The 15,522-nt window shown below is 36.2% G+C and overlaps 4 protein-coding genes across 6 annotated transcripts; 3 read left to right on the plus strand and 1 right to left on the minus strand.

Moving 5' to 3' along the window:
- Positions 1–1,430: 1,430 nt before the first annotated feature.
- On the plus strand, positions 1,431–2,940 carry LOC6588969 (REPTOR-binding partner). 2 transcript variants are annotated; one of them, XM_002014296.2, is made up of 4 exons: positions 1,431–1,507; positions 2,436–2,517; positions 2,580–2,701; positions 2,762–2,940. In XM_002014296.2, the coding sequence occupies exons 1-4, from the start codon at positions 1,457–1,459 to the stop codon at positions 2,852–2,854; spliced, it is 348 nt and encodes a 115-aa protein (XP_002014332.1). In that variant the 5' UTR covers positions 1,431–1,456; the 3' UTR covers positions 2,855–2,940. The 2 variants fall into 2 exon arrangements, with proteins under 2 accessions (XP_002014332.1, XP_026844280.1); XM_026988479.1 differs by having other exon boundaries at positions 2,580–2,705; positions 2,762–2,839.
- A 1,675-nt stretch (positions 2,941–4,615) lies between these two features.
- On the minus strand, positions 4,616–5,806 carry LOC6589015 (CD2 antigen cytoplasmic tail-binding protein 2 homolog). Its single transcript, XM_002014295.2, has 3 exons — positions 5,667–5,806; positions 5,416–5,608; positions 4,616–5,362 (listed from the first exon to the last, which is right to left on the minus strand). Exons 1-3 carry the CDS (start codon positions 5,771–5,773, stop codon positions 4,712–4,714), a joined length of 951 nt encoding a protein of 316 aa, XP_002014331.1. The 5' UTR covers positions 5,774–5,806; the 3' UTR covers positions 4,616–4,711.
- Positions 5,807–6,271: 465 nt separating this feature from the next.
- LOC6589014 (replication factor C subunit 5) lies at positions 6,272–7,632 on the plus strand. Its single transcript, XM_002014294.2, has 6 exons — positions 6,272–6,315; positions 6,376–6,440; positions 6,497–6,947; positions 7,005–7,219; positions 7,280–7,357; positions 7,417–7,632. The coding sequence occupies exons 1-6, from the start codon at positions 6,278–6,280 to the stop codon at positions 7,569–7,571; spliced, it is 1,002 nt and encodes a 333-aa protein (XP_002014330.1). The 5' UTR covers positions 6,272–6,277; the 3' UTR covers positions 7,572–7,632.
- A 3,298-nt stretch (positions 7,633–10,930) lies between these two features.
- Positions 10,931–14,694, plus strand: LOC6589013 (STIP1 homology and U box-containing protein 1). Of its 2 annotated transcripts, none has more exons than XM_026988414.1 (6): positions 10,931–11,199; positions 11,974–12,172; positions 12,227–12,368; positions 12,544–12,649; positions 13,729–13,785; positions 13,866–14,308. In XM_026988414.1, exons 1-6 carry the CDS (start codon positions 11,077–11,079, stop codon positions 13,902–13,904), a joined length of 666 nt encoding a protein of 221 aa, XP_026844215.1. In that variant the 5' UTR covers positions 10,931–11,076; the 3' UTR covers positions 13,905–14,308. The 2 variants fall into 2 exon arrangements, with proteins under 2 accessions (XP_026844215.1, XP_002014329.1); XM_002014293.2 differs by lacking the exon at positions 13,866–14,308 and adding an exon at positions 14,358–14,694 and having other exon boundaries at positions 10,939–11,199.
- The last annotated feature ends 828 nt before the right edge of the window (positions 14,695–15,522 follow it).

The following is a 15,522-nucleotide window of genomic DNA, read 5'->3' on the forward strand; positions in this document are numbered from 1 at the left end:
TTTGTAAAATAAAGGACTTTTAATTGATATTTTTTTTAATGAAAAGGAAAACATTGAACAGGAAAACATTTCATGCCATAATAAGATGTATGGACTGAGGACCGAGAGCACTAAATATGGATATAGGAACCCAAACGATGCAACTCATCCCGGACATTCCTTAAAAACGAAAATGGTGCAAAAATAGCTGTAGTGGATAATTATATTATCAAAGAACTGAATGTCATGTTTAATATTTTTAATCAAAGACTACAGAGCTGTTACGGAAAAAGTATTTTGGAAATAAGCTTTTCAGTTCAAACGCTTGTCAATTGTGATTTATTTTTTCATATATTCTTTCATAAAATGAAAATTATACAAAACAATAAATAAAATTAAAAGAGATCGGTTTTAAGAGTTGTTAGTATTTTCAAAATAGGTAAAAAACCCTTGGAATTAATTTTTAATTAATAATTTATTCTTTAATATTTTGTCCTTTGTCCTTATCACACTCTGAATATGTTTGGGCATAGTGACAAGTAAATTTTAGCATGTGCTCGCGATGTGTTATGCGCCACTAATTCTATCCCACCGTTCCCCATAGATGTGCTGTATGGGAAAAGTCTTTTAGAAGTGGCTCAAGGTATCTTTGGAATGGCTGGAGGAAAAATTCCAGCAAGACGATTAGTACCATTATTTGCTTTGAAATCTCATCCAATGCCATTTAAAGGTAGAAATCGTTGAAGCCTATTTCTCGCCCTATTGACTAATGGCATGAAAAATGGCTCGTTTTGTTGGGGATGGTTATTGCTTTATACCCATTTATGCATTGACTGGTTAGCATTCCACCGACAAAGTAAGCGGAAGCGAATCCATTCACACTATATCACAACTTCCACCACATTTATGTACACATTGAGTTATATTAGAACACAAATCCCACAATGGCTCGATCTTCATTCTTCTTAAGCATCGTTGGAATCTATTCGCCCTTCCACAATCAAATGTCAAGAAAAAATGGTGACATATCACATGGCAGGAGAAGTATTGGAACTACATAAACAGAAAGTAGATTATATTAGTACAAGTTGTGCATATTGCAGCTTTAAAAAAATAACTAAATGCAGGTTGAATTGGAGTACGAAGAAAGAAAATGTTGTTGTAACAGTTTGACAGGATTAGTATTGGAACTACATAGTCTGCAGGCGGCAGAATGGACTATTAAACGGTTGTACTGCTCAGCCGGGTGCACTTAAGCTCTTATTCGCGAATGTGGAGCCATGTATTTTAATGTCCGCACATACCACTTTGTTTCATTAAATTATTATGATGCATTTTCATTATTCCAAATTGAACCATACTTGGGGTAGTTATCTTGACTGTGACATTAGTGAATCGATAGCTTGTAAACTCTATCAGAAATATGATGCAGTAGAAAAGACCAAATCCTACATTGTTGTGTTAGTAAATAATCTAAATGGAATCCCAAAATAATAAAATGGCGGTCACGGAGGAAGCTTTTCCATCAGTAAGATATGTTCTTATGCTTTCGACGTTTTGTTTAACAATGTTTTTATGTCCCCGATTATGCACTATGAGATTTTTGCTGCTGCTACATTTACCCCAAGCTTATTGTAAACAATACAGCGCATGTGCATATGTATGTGTAAAGCATACAATCTTATTTCATTGTCATTCTGCGCAATATCAAATCCATTTAGATATTTTCCCTGAGTCATAGCTTGGCAGATGGAACAATAAACAATTGAATGGAACTTGAAGAGTGCTACAGCGCGCAGAAAACGCGTGCACCCTTACAGACACAAATGCTGCACTCAAGGCAAGCAGCAAGCAAGAAAACGTATATACATATGTACATATGTACGTACGACTTCATGCTTGTTGTCTATGCAGAAAACTTCTCTTTTGTGAGGTGGAATCAACTTCCCTCATCAGTCTTATTAGTGTTTCTGTCCCGTCCCGCCCGACTATGAACCACTTTCCTCTGTATCTTCCATAGCCTGCTTGTAGAGTCATATGTATATGTTGTACGTATTTTTCCTATACAACTGACCATTGTTGAACCCTAAACAATAAACAACAACACAATTGTGCTACAAAAGTTGTGAATGAGAGTGTGCCGACCACAAGCAAAAATGCTTTGATAGTTCGACATTTGGTGATCAAGTTTCTTGCATTTCTACTGTAAAAAGAAGCTATAACGAATACAATAATGGGCGTCCTTCCCTGCTTTCAATTGGGTGTATACCGATTTTTTATTTTTTTGATCTAAACAAGTTCCATTCTGGAATTATTCGGCCCAAAATTGGTATTTGTCAGAGAATATTCATAACTTTGGGTAGAGGAATAGAGAAAAATGAGTGTGTATAATTATAGACAGGTTTTTTTAAGAATCGTATGGGATATATAATACAATTTTCTAAAACGATTTACAGGTCCGCAAAGAATGTGGAAAGAGAGGACGGAAGCCCGGAAGAAAAACATCGACCGAAAAAATAGATATAAAGGCCAAACTTGGTAAGATAATTGTAAATTAATTCGAACCATAGGGGTATACTTTAATGATATTTTTCTTATAGAACGTAGCAGGCAAAGTGCTAGGGAATGCCGGGCCCGTAAAAAACTACGCTATCAGTACCTTGAGGAGCTAGTTGCAGATCGTGAAAAGGCCGTCGTTGCATTGCGGGCTGAACTGGAACGTGTTGGTATATAAGCTACAATGTCATGTTAAACTTATTTATTTGGCTCTTTTTACTTACAGTACATACTCTGGAGTAGACAATTAAATGAACATGTCTCAATACCCAACACTGACCAGTTCCTGAAAGAAATCGGAATTATTAAAGAAGAATAAGTCATGTTAATCTATAATTAGAACTATAAGCACATAAATATTTTTCTGTCTTAATTTAATTAAACGCCCTTGCAGGGTATTATCAATTTGGTTATATTTTTGTATCGAATAGAGTAAAGCGGTTCTATACTAATGAACTTCGGTAAATACATATATTATAGCACTGGAAATACAAATATACTAGAGCCCTGCATGACGCTGATTCTAACAGACCGAACGAAGCGAATACTGAATCCATTCGGTTGCCTGTTCATACTAGGCTCTAATACATATGTACCTCAGGCAAGATTACTAAAAAAAAAAAGTAGAATGTATTTAACTATATGGAATAAGTATGTACATGTGCATCATGAAATAAATTTAAAAAAAAATTTGTTTTTTTACACTTTAATAGTTTATGATTTTATTGTGCAATTATTGCAACATTGCCGTAAGAAAGCCATTAAACGGTGGTAGGTCTTCCCCTATTAAGAGGACTACGCTTCCATCCTCTTTGCCGTTTGCAGCAATATAGATTTCTGTTGGGAGCAGCAGCCGTCAATAGCTCGTAAGACAATTCAATAATCTCTTGTTATGTCTTGTATCCGAATTCTCTTTAATTCTCTAATTCCGCTATCAGCGCATACACGCACACACATGAAACTTTCTTACTGCTTATATTGTCTGTCGCAATTTGCATGGTCGTCGAACGCGCAGCATAGCATGCCTGTTAGTATTTCCGTCACAATACGAGGAGTTCACGACCATCAGAGTTGCCGCAAAAGCGGCGGCTTCCAAAAGTTGCTTTGCATCGTAATCTGGGCTCAAATATTGAATATTGAAATATCGCGCCTACGCGAGCTAGTCCATCACCACCGACTAGCGAGTGCGCGTACACCAGGACAATTTGCTCAGTGCACGGTGATGAATTTTGAATTTTTGAAAACTGAATTCAAATTCGTAATAAACGCACCTTAAAAATCTCGCAAAAAAAGGTACAAGCGAAAGTTTAAAAAGCACAATCACGGTATTGTTGGACGGAAATATTGGTTTCTACTGGAAAGAGAATTACCATTAGAACACTTCTTTTGAGGACAACGCGGGCAGTAAGGATATCCACCACACGGACCCTATCAACCTATCCCTATTTCTTTTGGGAAATTGCCGAATTTTGTCCAGCAGGAAATCTGGTTAATAAATGTTAGCCGAGAGTCCTCTCAAGTGATGCGAATATATAAACCTGTTTTGCTGAACACACTTATGGGAAATTTACCTGGTGATAGACTTGAAGCCGTGAGGCCATTTCATATTTGTGGCGTACATTTAATTGATCCTATCGGTGTCTCGTGGCGTATTCCTGTACGGCTACCGTTAAAGGTTTATATTATTGTTATTGTCTATTGTCCGATTGCCTTCTTCTGGCCTTGGTAAGATGGAGTTAATGAGTCTCCAGAGGGCCTTCGATGATCAGCACTGCCGTCTGCCGTAGGAGAAGTGAAGGAGGGCGTCCGTGAAGTCAGCGGAGGACATCCTGGGGCGTCAAATAGCCGACGGTTCAGTCACCGAAGGTCGCAAATACGCGGACGACAAAATGACGTACGTCCGAAATTGTGGCTTTGTCTATTCGAAGGCAGTAATATGGTCGTGTTGGCGCAGCGAAGCGGGGCGGGTTCTGGCATTATTCAATCAATTCAAAAACTTTAAAAGTATTTGTTTTTGATGCCATACATATTTACATGACGTTGATTTGTTTACCATTTGGGTGAATTACACAAAAATTCATTTGTCCTCTAAATTTGTATTAGAATACTTATAGGTAAATATATTGAATAAATATCTCGACAGATTATATGTTGGTACATATAATATATTCATAATTTACAAATATAATTCAAAGTCTATTCTATTGCTGGAATAAAAGTTTGATTTTTCGCCACATTTCCGAGCATAGACCCCATTTTTGAAATATTTTTCTTTAGACCATTTTAACATCTTATCAGTGGTAAAAGGGCCATGGATTTCATCGTTATTTTGTGTCCACTTAAACTCCCACATGACTTCAGACGAATCGGTCATAGTTTGACTTGATGTAGGACGCGCTTTAAAACGTTGAGACTCTTTCAAATCGAAATCATCAGCATACATGTCAACCTCGTCATCAATTGTAGATTTGCTTGTGCTAGGCAAATCAGTAAGCTTGGATTTAATGCTTTCCGTAGTTTCGTCATATATATTCATGTTGCCCGTCCTTAAAAGTATTTCATTAGCAAGCTCAGTTAGTTTCAAAATATCTTGAGTTTTTGTATCAACAAAGCCAGCTTTCTTTTGTTTTATTCTTTCCAGAGTTGATACCGCTGGACGCTGATTTCCCAATCTTTTCAAGGCTTGTTGAACGCTTTCCCCCTCTTTTAAATATTCCAATATTTTTCTTAGTGTCATAGACAAATTGAAGGGATTCGCTGGGGGTTCTATAGAACTATCCGACGAATTTAAGCTTTGATCGCCATTTTTGGAGTCACCTTTCTCGATCTAAGGGATACAGATTTATATATGATAAGAGATACTGAATCAATCATCCTTACCTTAACCCAATCGATGTTATCCAACCAATTATCTTTTATTTCCGTGTCAACATTCCAATGGTAATGACCATCTTTATCAAAATGACCTTCTTCCAACTCCTCTCGCATATTAAAAGGTGTTACCTTTACATTGTCTTCTACTTTTGGAATGCCCTCCTCGCCGCCTTCAATGTCGCTATCATTCATATATTCACTGTAAGATAATAGGTTGTAAAAGAAAATAAACCACAATCTTAAAATTTTATTCACACCGTTCGTAGTGGTCAGAATCTTCTTCATCCGAATCAAGAGTATGTTTTTTACTCTTTCTTTCGTTTATGTTATCGCTTGGTGCACGTTTTCGTCGTTTGGTTGCCATTGTTTGTATCAATTTTTGTTAATATTCTTTTTAAGCAAATTGAGTGCTCGCAAGACAATGAATCTCCAATGACCGAAATTGTTTAATAAATAGTTATTTTCATACAGAATAATATGACCGCATACAGAAAGCGAAAAATGTTCACATTATTCTCATCGTTGAATTGGAATAGAGAGAATGAATGGATTCCATGGGGGCGTGATAGAATTAACCGGAATATATAAAAATAATGCAAAGACAAAGCATAGGCTTTGGTTTTACATCTGTCTCTTTTTCCAACACCAAACGTTTTATCTCGCTCTCCCCCTTTCACCGAGATGTCTTATGTTTGGAAATGCTAATATTGTTGTTCTGTGTTTTATGTTCCAGAATAATGCTAACTCAGCGACGTTATATGAATTGTGTATATCAATTAAATACCGTATCTAACGATATTGTTATCGGTATCGTAACAAAAAGGCGCGTATAGGAATAAGTTTATTTTGATTGAATTTGTGCCAAGCAATGTGTGATAATAACGAAACTGCTTTGCGCAAGCCATGGTATGTAATATGGTAAATTGATTCAAACATATTATACAAAATAAAATATTATATTTTCAGGGTTGAGAAATATCGCCCATATTCATTAGATGACCTTATATCTCATGACGAAATAATTTTAACAAGTAAGTTTATCAATAATAGATGAGATCAATCAAATAAGTACTCAATTCAATTTCAGTCAATCGCTTCATTAGTCAGAAGCAGCTTCCCCATTTACTTTATTATGGACCACCGGGGACTGGTAAAACAAGCACCATATTGGCGTGTGCCCGACAACTTTACCCGCCGGCGCTCTTTAAGTCCATGGTACTAGAGCTTAATGCTTCCGATGATAGGGGTATTGGAATTGTACGTGGCCAAATCCTTAACTTTGCATCTACGCGAACAATTTTCTGCGATACTTTTAAACTTATTATATTAGATGAGGCAGACGCCATGACTAACGACGCTCAAAACGCTTTACGACGCATCATTGAAAAGTATACGGACAACGTCCGTTTTTGTATAATTTGCAATTATCTAAGCAAAATAATCCCGGCGCTACAATCGCGATGCACCCGTTTTCGTTTTGCGCCGTTGTCTCCTGATAAAATGATACCTAGGTTGGAACAAATTGTTCAGTCGGAAGAGTAAGTTTTTTGATTCATTGTACCGTTTTAGTTTTTTAATGCATTGTACCGTTCTAGTATAAAGATTACAGAAAATGGAAAGAAGGCACTGCTTACTCTTTCAAAAGGCGATATGCGAAAGGTACTGAACGTTTTACAAAGCACTGCTATGGCATTTGATGTGGTCAACGAAGATAATGTGTACATGTGTGCTGGCTATCCTTTACGGCAAGATATTGAAAACATATTGAAGGCGTTGCTTTCGGGGCACAACTTTGAGGTGTCATTTCAAAGTATGAAAAAATGTTTAAATTTAGGTTCAACATTCATAAAGCATATTTTTATTCACGCAGATGTTGACGTTGCCAAGAGCGCTAGAGGTCTAGCGCTCGAAGACATAATCACGGAGTTGCATTTAATTGTAATGAGACGTAAGTGTTAATAAGATATGGTTTTTGCTTTGATTTTTTTATATTCTTTACAAAAACAGTTGAATTTCCGATTTCGGTAATGAATGAATTGGTGGTGAAGCTTGCACACATCGAAGAACGTTTAACAAAAGGTTGCACTGATATTGCAAATACGGCAGCGTTGGTTTCTGCTTTTTTTATATGCCGGGACATGGTTTCATTGCATAAGGAATAAATTAAAAAAGGTTAAATCATATATTCATCTGTTCATGTCATCTGTTTTAAAATAAATACATAAGTAACTTTTTCATTCAATCATAAAACTTCATCCAATTTTACTTTATCGAGCAGTTTTAAAAAATGATTTTCCTGCAAGGAGCTAACTGTTTTCTATGTTTACACTGAGTTAACTACCCACCAAAGTAAGTTCACTTATTGGGCCATCGCATGTCTAATCATCAGTTATAGGCGATCGACAATCGGCAACGATGCAAATGCTACATTGCAATATTTGTCGGAAAAAGTCGAAATAGATTTATTCCTGGGGTCTTATATTTTTCTGGTACAGGTACATTTATTAGCCGTCGTTTAAGGCATCGTTTGTAAAAATCTATGGTAAACGGCTAAGGTGCAGCCATTTGACCAAACCTCTGAATGCCGCATCTTAACGTTCGAAATAGGCAACGATGTAAATGCTATATTGCAATATTTGTTTGTTTTTCAACAAAGGCCACACATTCATTGTTTTTCAAGGATCGTTAAAGCAAGTTGCGACTGAACACTCGGGGAAAAGTCGAAATAGATTTATTCCTAGGGGTTTCACATTTTGCTGGTACAGGTACATTAATTAGCCGTCGTTTAAGACATCGTTTGTAAATATCTATGGATAAACGCCTAAGGTTCAGCCATTTGACCAAACCTCTGAATGCCGCATCTTAACGTTCGAAATAGGCAACGATGTAAATGCTATATTGCAACTTTTCTATTTTTTTTAACAAAGCCAACGCATTTACAGCTTTTCAGGGATCTAAAGCAGCCTAATTCATTGCAGCGTTAAGTATTCAGATTGCCACGGCCCTATGGAATGAAGTGTTGGAGCTTAAAGAGCTGCTCAACAGTGTATCAACGGTTTTTGTCATCACTTCACCTTGCCGCAGCTATAGAATCGCCTGGAAATGTATCCTCCTCGTTCTCATAATTTTGGCTGGTTATGAAAAGCTTCTGTCAAGTCGAAAAAATACCAATTTTATCGAGTCGTCAGAGCAACAGTTCTAACTCTAGAAAAGCTTCGCATATGAGATTTTTTCTCGAATATGAGATTCTGGCAATTCTTAACTCTGATCTGCTTGCCGGTTCTTCCCGCAATTATATAGAAATAAAGATTCATTATTAAAACCGTATCTGCATTAAGCTGACGCTTCCGACTGATGTGGCTTTCAGCGAGGGAGGGCTCAAGCACCCTGGTTGTCCGGGACCATGTCACCGCGTGGCTTGCAGACTTGGGTAACTGCAATTTGGATACTAAAACGGAAGAAAAATGGGAGGTCCATATGAATTTTTGGAGAAACGCTGCCAGAAGACGGAGAGCTTTAAGTACGCTATAGTGCTAGTAGTGCTCATGTGCGGAAAAATCATTAAAACCATTTTTGTTGCTTACAACTTCCGACGAGCCGGCTTAATGAGCTGTTTGCCATTCAGCTTGCCACGAAAGATACTCTTGCAAGCTATTCGGAAATTTGTCACCGTTGCTGCATCACAAAGCAGTGAATAAGCTTTCCTTCTTTTTCTCTTTTCTAAAAAAGGGGCACTTGGACTCATGCCGACCCGGCCGGACTCGGCTTGGGTGGATCGGTTTTGCCGGTGGACAGCAAGCTCGGCGCTCTTGGCAATGCACAAATCTGTATATCCGGAAGTTAGGATGGATGCAAGGTTCGATGAATGCATTCATAAGTTTAGGCAAGTAGAGAAATGTGTGACGGCTGCAAGAGTTTTACGTGGATGATCACATTTCGGGCGGTAACTTTAGCTAACTGTGCTCTAATCAGCAGGAAGTACTGAGGGAACCCGTGAAAATGGCATAGAAAAATTCCTAAGGAAGCGACACAACTAAAACTCTTGGCTTTGCGTGGGACTCTGCTGGACACCGACTCAAAGCCTTCCAAGCGGTCGGTTTTATCTACGATTGCGCGTTTCTACGCGCTTCCATATATGTCGTGTCCAGGGAAGGGCAGTCGTCTAGCCATATTCTGATATTCATTCGAAATGCACGCTTGTCAGACACCTTATCCAGTCAGAGCTGTGGTACATCGTCTTAGGCATTCACCAGGGCTCACCGATTCTGATATTTCACTCGAGTGAGGTCAAATTTGGTCGGACAAATTTCGTTGGCGCCAAGAACGAACTTCTAGAGCTAAAGAAGCTTTATCTGCGCGACTCAATTATGAAGTAGGTCCATGAATTATATTTGGCTGACCCGATCGACAGGCATTTCATCCCTCCGCACTTTCAGCACTTTGGCGTTTTGCAGAAAGTGGCCGTAAAAGAAAGAAAGAAGAAAGTGGCAAAAAAAGAAAGTGGCTCGAACTCTGAACTGCCAGATCACTGTAATTGACCGACGTTGCCTAAACTCTTTCCACATTGGTTTAAGACCGATGTTATTTATAAGAAAAATTTACAAGTCTATCTTCATACAGCTATTAGAAAAGTCTTATGTCATAGCACCGTATCAGTCGAACACCATTTATGACTAATTAGTCTAAAAACTATTTTCATCAACAGTCTAGACAAATCATACTTTTCAACACACAATTCTCCGGTGCAGCGTACATTTTTCTCACTCATACTACCTGCTTATGCCATAATGTTTTTTTACTTGTTCTCGCCAACCTTCCAGTAAGTCGAAGTCAAGCACTCCCCATACAGTAATTGTATATATATGATATATAAAATAATAATGAATTAAATAAAAATAATATGTATATATGTATTTAAGTCCATTCTCCAAAGAGTTGACCAGTCTAATAAACTTCACTTCAAGACTATATGCAAAATTTCTAGAAGTTTTTTGTCTCTTTTTCTTCTTGCTCTTGCTATGTAAAAAAGGTTGGTAAAATTTCTCCGTTCTTAACGCTCAATGCTAAAGCTATTCACCCTATTTATTGAATCTGGATGATTCCCCCCATCAGGAAGGAATAGTTTACAATTTCTATTCTTAAGAAAGTTAGAAAGTCAACTAACACAAATTTATTAGATTTCACCTCCTTTATGAAATGTTTTTCCGGAATCAGACTTTCAGTGCTATTTACACCGTCAAGTAAAGAATTCGGGTCTGTAATCCACTCCCTTCTAGTGCAAAAACTTGACCTTTTATAATCTAAGACATACAAAAATGAAAACGGCAAGAAATTCAGACTTTACGAAATGTAAAATACAACTTTTATTTTATTCTTATCTAATTGTACTAATCACTTTCTAGAGTACCCATATTAAAGCGCTTTGACATCTCTAACAAAAACTTGGATTTTAACATCTCAATTACTTCATACGGTCAATAAAAACATATGTTCAATAATATGTTGAATAATCCAGTTTTAACAGCATCCACCACTAACTAAATGTTGTGTGAAACTAAATGGACAGTTTGCGTTGGCCTGCGATAAATATAAATTCAGCATTATAATATATTTCATTTGGAAACTTGATTAAATTGAAAAACCAGTAACCCAGCATAATTTGCCAGCATGACGACCAAACATATGTATTCTACAACAAATTTATCTGATCTTCAATTGAAAGAGCAAGGAAACTGTTTATTTGCAGCTCGCAAATACGACGACGCAATAAATTGTTATTCGAAAGCCATTGTAAGTATACTTACATATGTATGTACGTATGTATGAATGTACTACATACATACATACAATTCGGCTTAAAATTTGTTTGGACCTTCCCAGCGCGAATAAAAACAAAACAAAATAAATATTTTACGTCTATTTAAGATGTACAAATGACTAGAATTTTGCATAAATTACATATTATTAAATGTTTACGATTCGGAAGGTAAAAGTACCCATATAGTCGTCATTGTATGCACACATTTGTATATGGGGCAATAAATTATGTGTTGGTAACCTTCGGACTTTTTTCTTCGCATCTTCTTGCATAGGGTACTCCGATTTTCAAAGTTAACTAACTAGAATGCATAGATATAAATATTTACATATATTCTTGATCACATTGACCAGCTGAATTGATGTCTTTTTGAGAAAAATATTTGAATGGAAAATTGTTTTTAATCAAAAAATTAAAAGGATTCAAGTCCAATTTAATTTGGCTATTTAATATTGGCTTATTAGTGATTAAATAATCTTGTAAAAGAATTTTGTGTTGCCAATCACGAGCCAATCAACATGACTCAATATAGCCATGTCTGCATGTCCGTCTGCCTTTCCCCACAAAGGACGAAAATCTGTGAAATCCACTATTTTGAAGATACGTGTAAACCGAAAACGCAGATCGTAGAGAATGCCCATCAGAGTTCCTTAATTTAAACTAAACTAAGTCCTTGGCTTTGCAAGAGTATGTGGGTTGTGAAATTAGTGCGGCATATTAACAAGTGGTTTTCATTTTATTCAAAGATAAAAAACCCAACAAATGCTACCTTTTTCACAAATCGTGCGCTTTGCAATCTGAAGCTAAAGCGATGGGAGCTGTGCTGTCAAGATTGTCGGCGAGCTTTGGATATCGACGCTAACTTGCTAAAAGGACACTTTTTCTTGGGGCAAGGCCTTATTGAGATAGACAGCTATGACGAAGCAATAAAGCATCTCCAACGCGGTTAGTAGTAAATAATTAATCAACAGTTCTTCTTCTAAGAATATTTTTTTCCAGCTTACGATTTGTCAAAGGAACAAAGGCAAAACTTTGGTGATGATATTACATTACAATTACGACTTGCTCGCAAAAAACGCTGGAATGTCTTGGAAGAAAAACGAATGCAAGAAGAGATTGAACTTCAAAGTTATTTGAATCGGTAAGAATTTTAACTGAATACCGGGTATAGGGTAGAACCGCGGCCCCTGCCGTCATCACAACGTTCACCTTTAATTTAACTCAAATTAATGACATGCATAAGCCTTTTTAAGACATAGTACATAAAAAAGAACCTGGATTATTCGTTAAAACATGAATTATATATATTTTTTCAGATTAATTAAAGATGACATGGAAAGTCGTTTATCCAATTTAAAACTAAATGAAAACTTACATGAAGATCAGCTAAAAGAAAAGCAACAAGAAATTGAACAAGAGTGTGTAAGTAACAGATACAACTAGTTATACTTGAATTACATCACTCCATTAATCGTCGGTACATATTTTTATTGGTTCTTTTCACATCCGTTCGAAAACTTGAAACACGTAAATATTTTCAGAGATGAAATACATACTGTGTTACATTTACTGTATTATATTAAATATATATTATTGTACCAAAACCAATTAATCGTTAGTAATACCAAAATAGCAGTTACATAATTGAAATAATTTAATAAATGTAACAGCAAGAAGGGAGAGATTCCTACAGATTCAGCATCATATACCAAGTATGGTAGATATAGTCATGTCGGTTTGTTCGTCCTTTGGTCTGCCCGTTCTGTTCGGCGGCAAGCTCTTAGTGACTGTATAAGATCTAGTAGATTAATCTAATTTTGTGTGCAGACTCTTGTGATATTATACTGAATCGAGTTTGCCCCTTCCGCGTCCTCAAATTGTGAAATATTAGGAATTACCAATTTTAAACATTTTTTGCGCAAACACTAGCGTTTTCTGCCAGCTATTGTACTCACTTTATTTGTAAGAGTATATATATTAATTCATATTTAATTACCATTCATGTTTTTTTTCATTTTAATTATCCTCCCTTTTTATTATAATTCTTTATCCTTTTACGAAAACACCATTTGGCTACGACCAGTTAATGGTGCATTTATTGAATGTTGAAGTCTATTCCGAATCATTAATCGGAATATCGATTATACACCCATGCTCCGGTTATCGCAAAAAGTTGCTAATTGACTGTAAAATCGAAAAATTGTGTGATGCGCTTTTCTAAGATTTTTACCATTTAAAGCTTGCGTTTTCTATGTTCTTTCGTTGGAGCGTGGCTCATTTTGCACGCGTGGCAGTTTTTGTTTTTCCTTTTTATTGACTTACTTTTTACATGAAAACCGCATTATAAGCTTCAAAGCAATAAGCTATCGTTCAAAGTTTAAAGACTGAAGCTAAAAAATGTTGATTTAAGTCTGCCGTTTTGCTAAAAAAAAGTAATGGTTATTGCTAAGGAAAAAGATTTAATAAACAAGATACTATTAAATATATATATTTTTTTTCAGGATGATCATATAAAAGAGCTCAACAATATCTACTCAAAAGTTGATGAACGACGAAGGGTAAGTTATGTAACGAATTTGGAGTATTAGACCATTTTTAAAAATGCATTCAACTAGTGTCGACTATTTTTTAACGATAGATTAACATTGTGACGGCGGAATTGGGCATTAAGTCCTAGTCCGTATAGTTATTGGCCAGGTTACAGCCCAGACCTCAATATGGTAAACAATGTCGAGGCCCTTATGACTGGTTGAGTTAGGGGAAATTATAGAAGGCTTTACACGATTCGATGTGTAATAAAAGCAATGCCAAACTTAAAAACAAAATAATTGTGAAATATTGTTTATTATTAATTTAGAGAAAACAAACAACAATAAAACCAAAAAAATTCACGAATCGAATAACGTTTGGGGAAACCCCAGGCTGTAGAAGTAAAAAATTAGTGCGATTTTAGAGTGTGCCTTTTTTGTTCGGTTTTGTTCGAAGCGTATATGAAAAGTTTAATTTTGCTGCCTAGTGTTATCAGTAGACAGGAATATTAGAATCCTGTATCACATCCACGATTGTAAAACGTAAAATTTAATGTGTCTATATTATTGCAACTCATTATACTAACATACCATAATTTCAGAAACGTGATGTTCCCGATTTTCTATGTGGGAAAATAAGTTTTGAAATACTAACGGATCCTGTGATAACTCCTTCGGGGATTACATATGAGCGTAAAGATATTGAGGAGCACTTGCAGCGGGTTGGTCACTTTGATCCTGTCACACGAGTAAAACTGACCCAGGATCAGTTAATACCAAATTTTTCAATGAAAGAAGTTGTCGACTCTTTTATTGCTGAGAATGAATGGTCATTAGATTATTGATTATTATTGTAATAGCTAATACTTATAAATGTGTCAATATATTGCATTTTTTACTCTGATAATAAAAAATGTATAAGTAATTGTAGCGATTTAATTTGCCTTTTTTCGTATTAAAAAAAATATACACCACCAGTCTGGTTGTCTGAGGGATTTTTTTGTTTTTAGTTCTTCGGAGTAGATCCCAGCTCCCGTAGCCTAAACTGTTTTTGACTCGTCAGTGTACCTGGAGAGCTACTACTTCCTGACGATTGTCTTGCAAAGTCTCAAAAAGTTTAGGGATATACTAGTTTTGTGTAGATGTATGAAATAGTCGGAAGGAAGCGCAAAGTACGTAGGCTTCTATGTACATCCGTAGCCTGTGCTTCTTTTATTATAACGAAGTCAAAGTCTCGATTTCCATTTTAAAGTGAAACTTTGTTTGTTGCTAAATAACGTTTAAAACGTTTTCTGGCACCGTACATACATATATCATTTAACGATAAAGGAAAAATCTGTCTTTGAAGTATAAAGGGGCGTATGCACGCCCCAAATTTTTTTTTTTTTAGTCATGAAACATCCCTGGAAACATTTTCGACATTAGGTTTAAGCATCGTTATTTATCATTACATCTTAAGTTTAAGGTTTTATATTTTCATATTAGGGTCAAGTGTTGACATGTGATTTTACATATTTACCCATTTTAATTTCTTATTTTCATCACATGCTGTTAATAATTACACGGCCCGATGTGTTAATTGTCGGAGTGTGTCGAAACTTCCGCCACGATTGTCCCTCGAAGTGACCACCACGCACCACCAATCAGTCACGTGTGGTCCCGTAGATGCTCAGAAGGAAGACTCGTGATCACGATCCCAAATATGTATAAACTCTGTAATTTTAAGAACAATAAATATAGCTCCTTGTACCGCTTAATCCACCTTGT

The sequence above is a fragment of the Drosophila persimilis genome, unplaced genomic scaffold (assembly GCF_003286085.1).
Source record: "Drosophila persimilis strain 14011-0111.01,24,50 unplaced genomic scaffold, DperRS2 tig00000191-arrow-pilon, whole genome shotgun sequence".
NCBI classification, from domain to species: Eukaryota; Metazoa; Arthropoda; class Insecta; order Diptera; family Drosophilidae; genus Drosophila; species Drosophila persimilis.

Excerpts from the sequence above, each read along its gene's own strand:
- LOC6588969 (XM_002014296.2), top strand. The coding sequence starts at position 1,457 with ATGGAATCCCAAAATAATAAAATGGCGGTCACGGAGGAAGCTTTTCCA. Across the intron at positions 2,518-2,579 it reads AGATATAAAGGCCAAACTTG|AACGTAGCAGGCAAAGTGCT; the intron begins GTAAGATAATTG and ends TTTTTCTTATAG. Across the intron at positions 2,702-2,761 it reads TGCGGGCTGAACTGGAACGT|TACATACTCTGGAGTAGACA; the intron begins GTTGGTATATAA and ends TTTTACTTACAG.
- LOC6589013 (XM_002014293.2), top strand. The coding sequence starts at position 11,077 with ATGACGACCAAACATATGTATTCTACAACAAATTTATCTGATCTTCAA. Across the intron at positions 11,200-11,973 it reads ATTGTTATTCGAAAGCCATT|ATAAAAAACCCAACAAATGC; the intron begins GTAAGTATACTT and ends TTTTATTCAAAG. Across the intron at positions 12,173-12,226 it reads AATAAAGCATCTCCAACGCG|CTTACGATTTGTCAAAGGAA; the intron begins GTTAGTAGTAAA and ends ATTTTTTTCCAG.
- LOC6589014 (XM_002014294.2), top strand. The coding sequence starts at position 6,278 with ATGTGTGATAATAACGAAACTGCTTTGCGCAAGCCATG. Across the intron at positions 6,948-7,004 it reads CAAATTGTTCAGTCGGAAGA|TATAAAGATTACAGAAAATG; the intron begins GTAAGTTTTTTG and ends GTACCGTTCTAG. Across the intron at positions 7,358-7,416 it reads GCATTTAATTGTAATGAGAC|TTGAATTTCCGATTTCGGTA; the intron begins GTAAGTGTTAAT and ends TTACAAAAACAG.
- LOC6589015 (XM_002014295.2), bottom strand. The coding sequence starts at position 5,773 with ATGGCAACCAAACGACGAAAACGTGCACCAAGCGATAACATAAACGAA. Across the intron at positions 5,609-5,666 it reads GATTCTGACCACTACGAACG|TGAATATATGAATGATAGCG; the intron begins GTGTGAATAAAA and ends ATTATCTTACAG. Across the intron at positions 5,363-5,415 it reads ATAACATCGATTGGGTTAAG|ATCGAGAAAGGTGACTCCAA; the intron begins GTAAGGATGATT and ends TGTATCCCTTAG.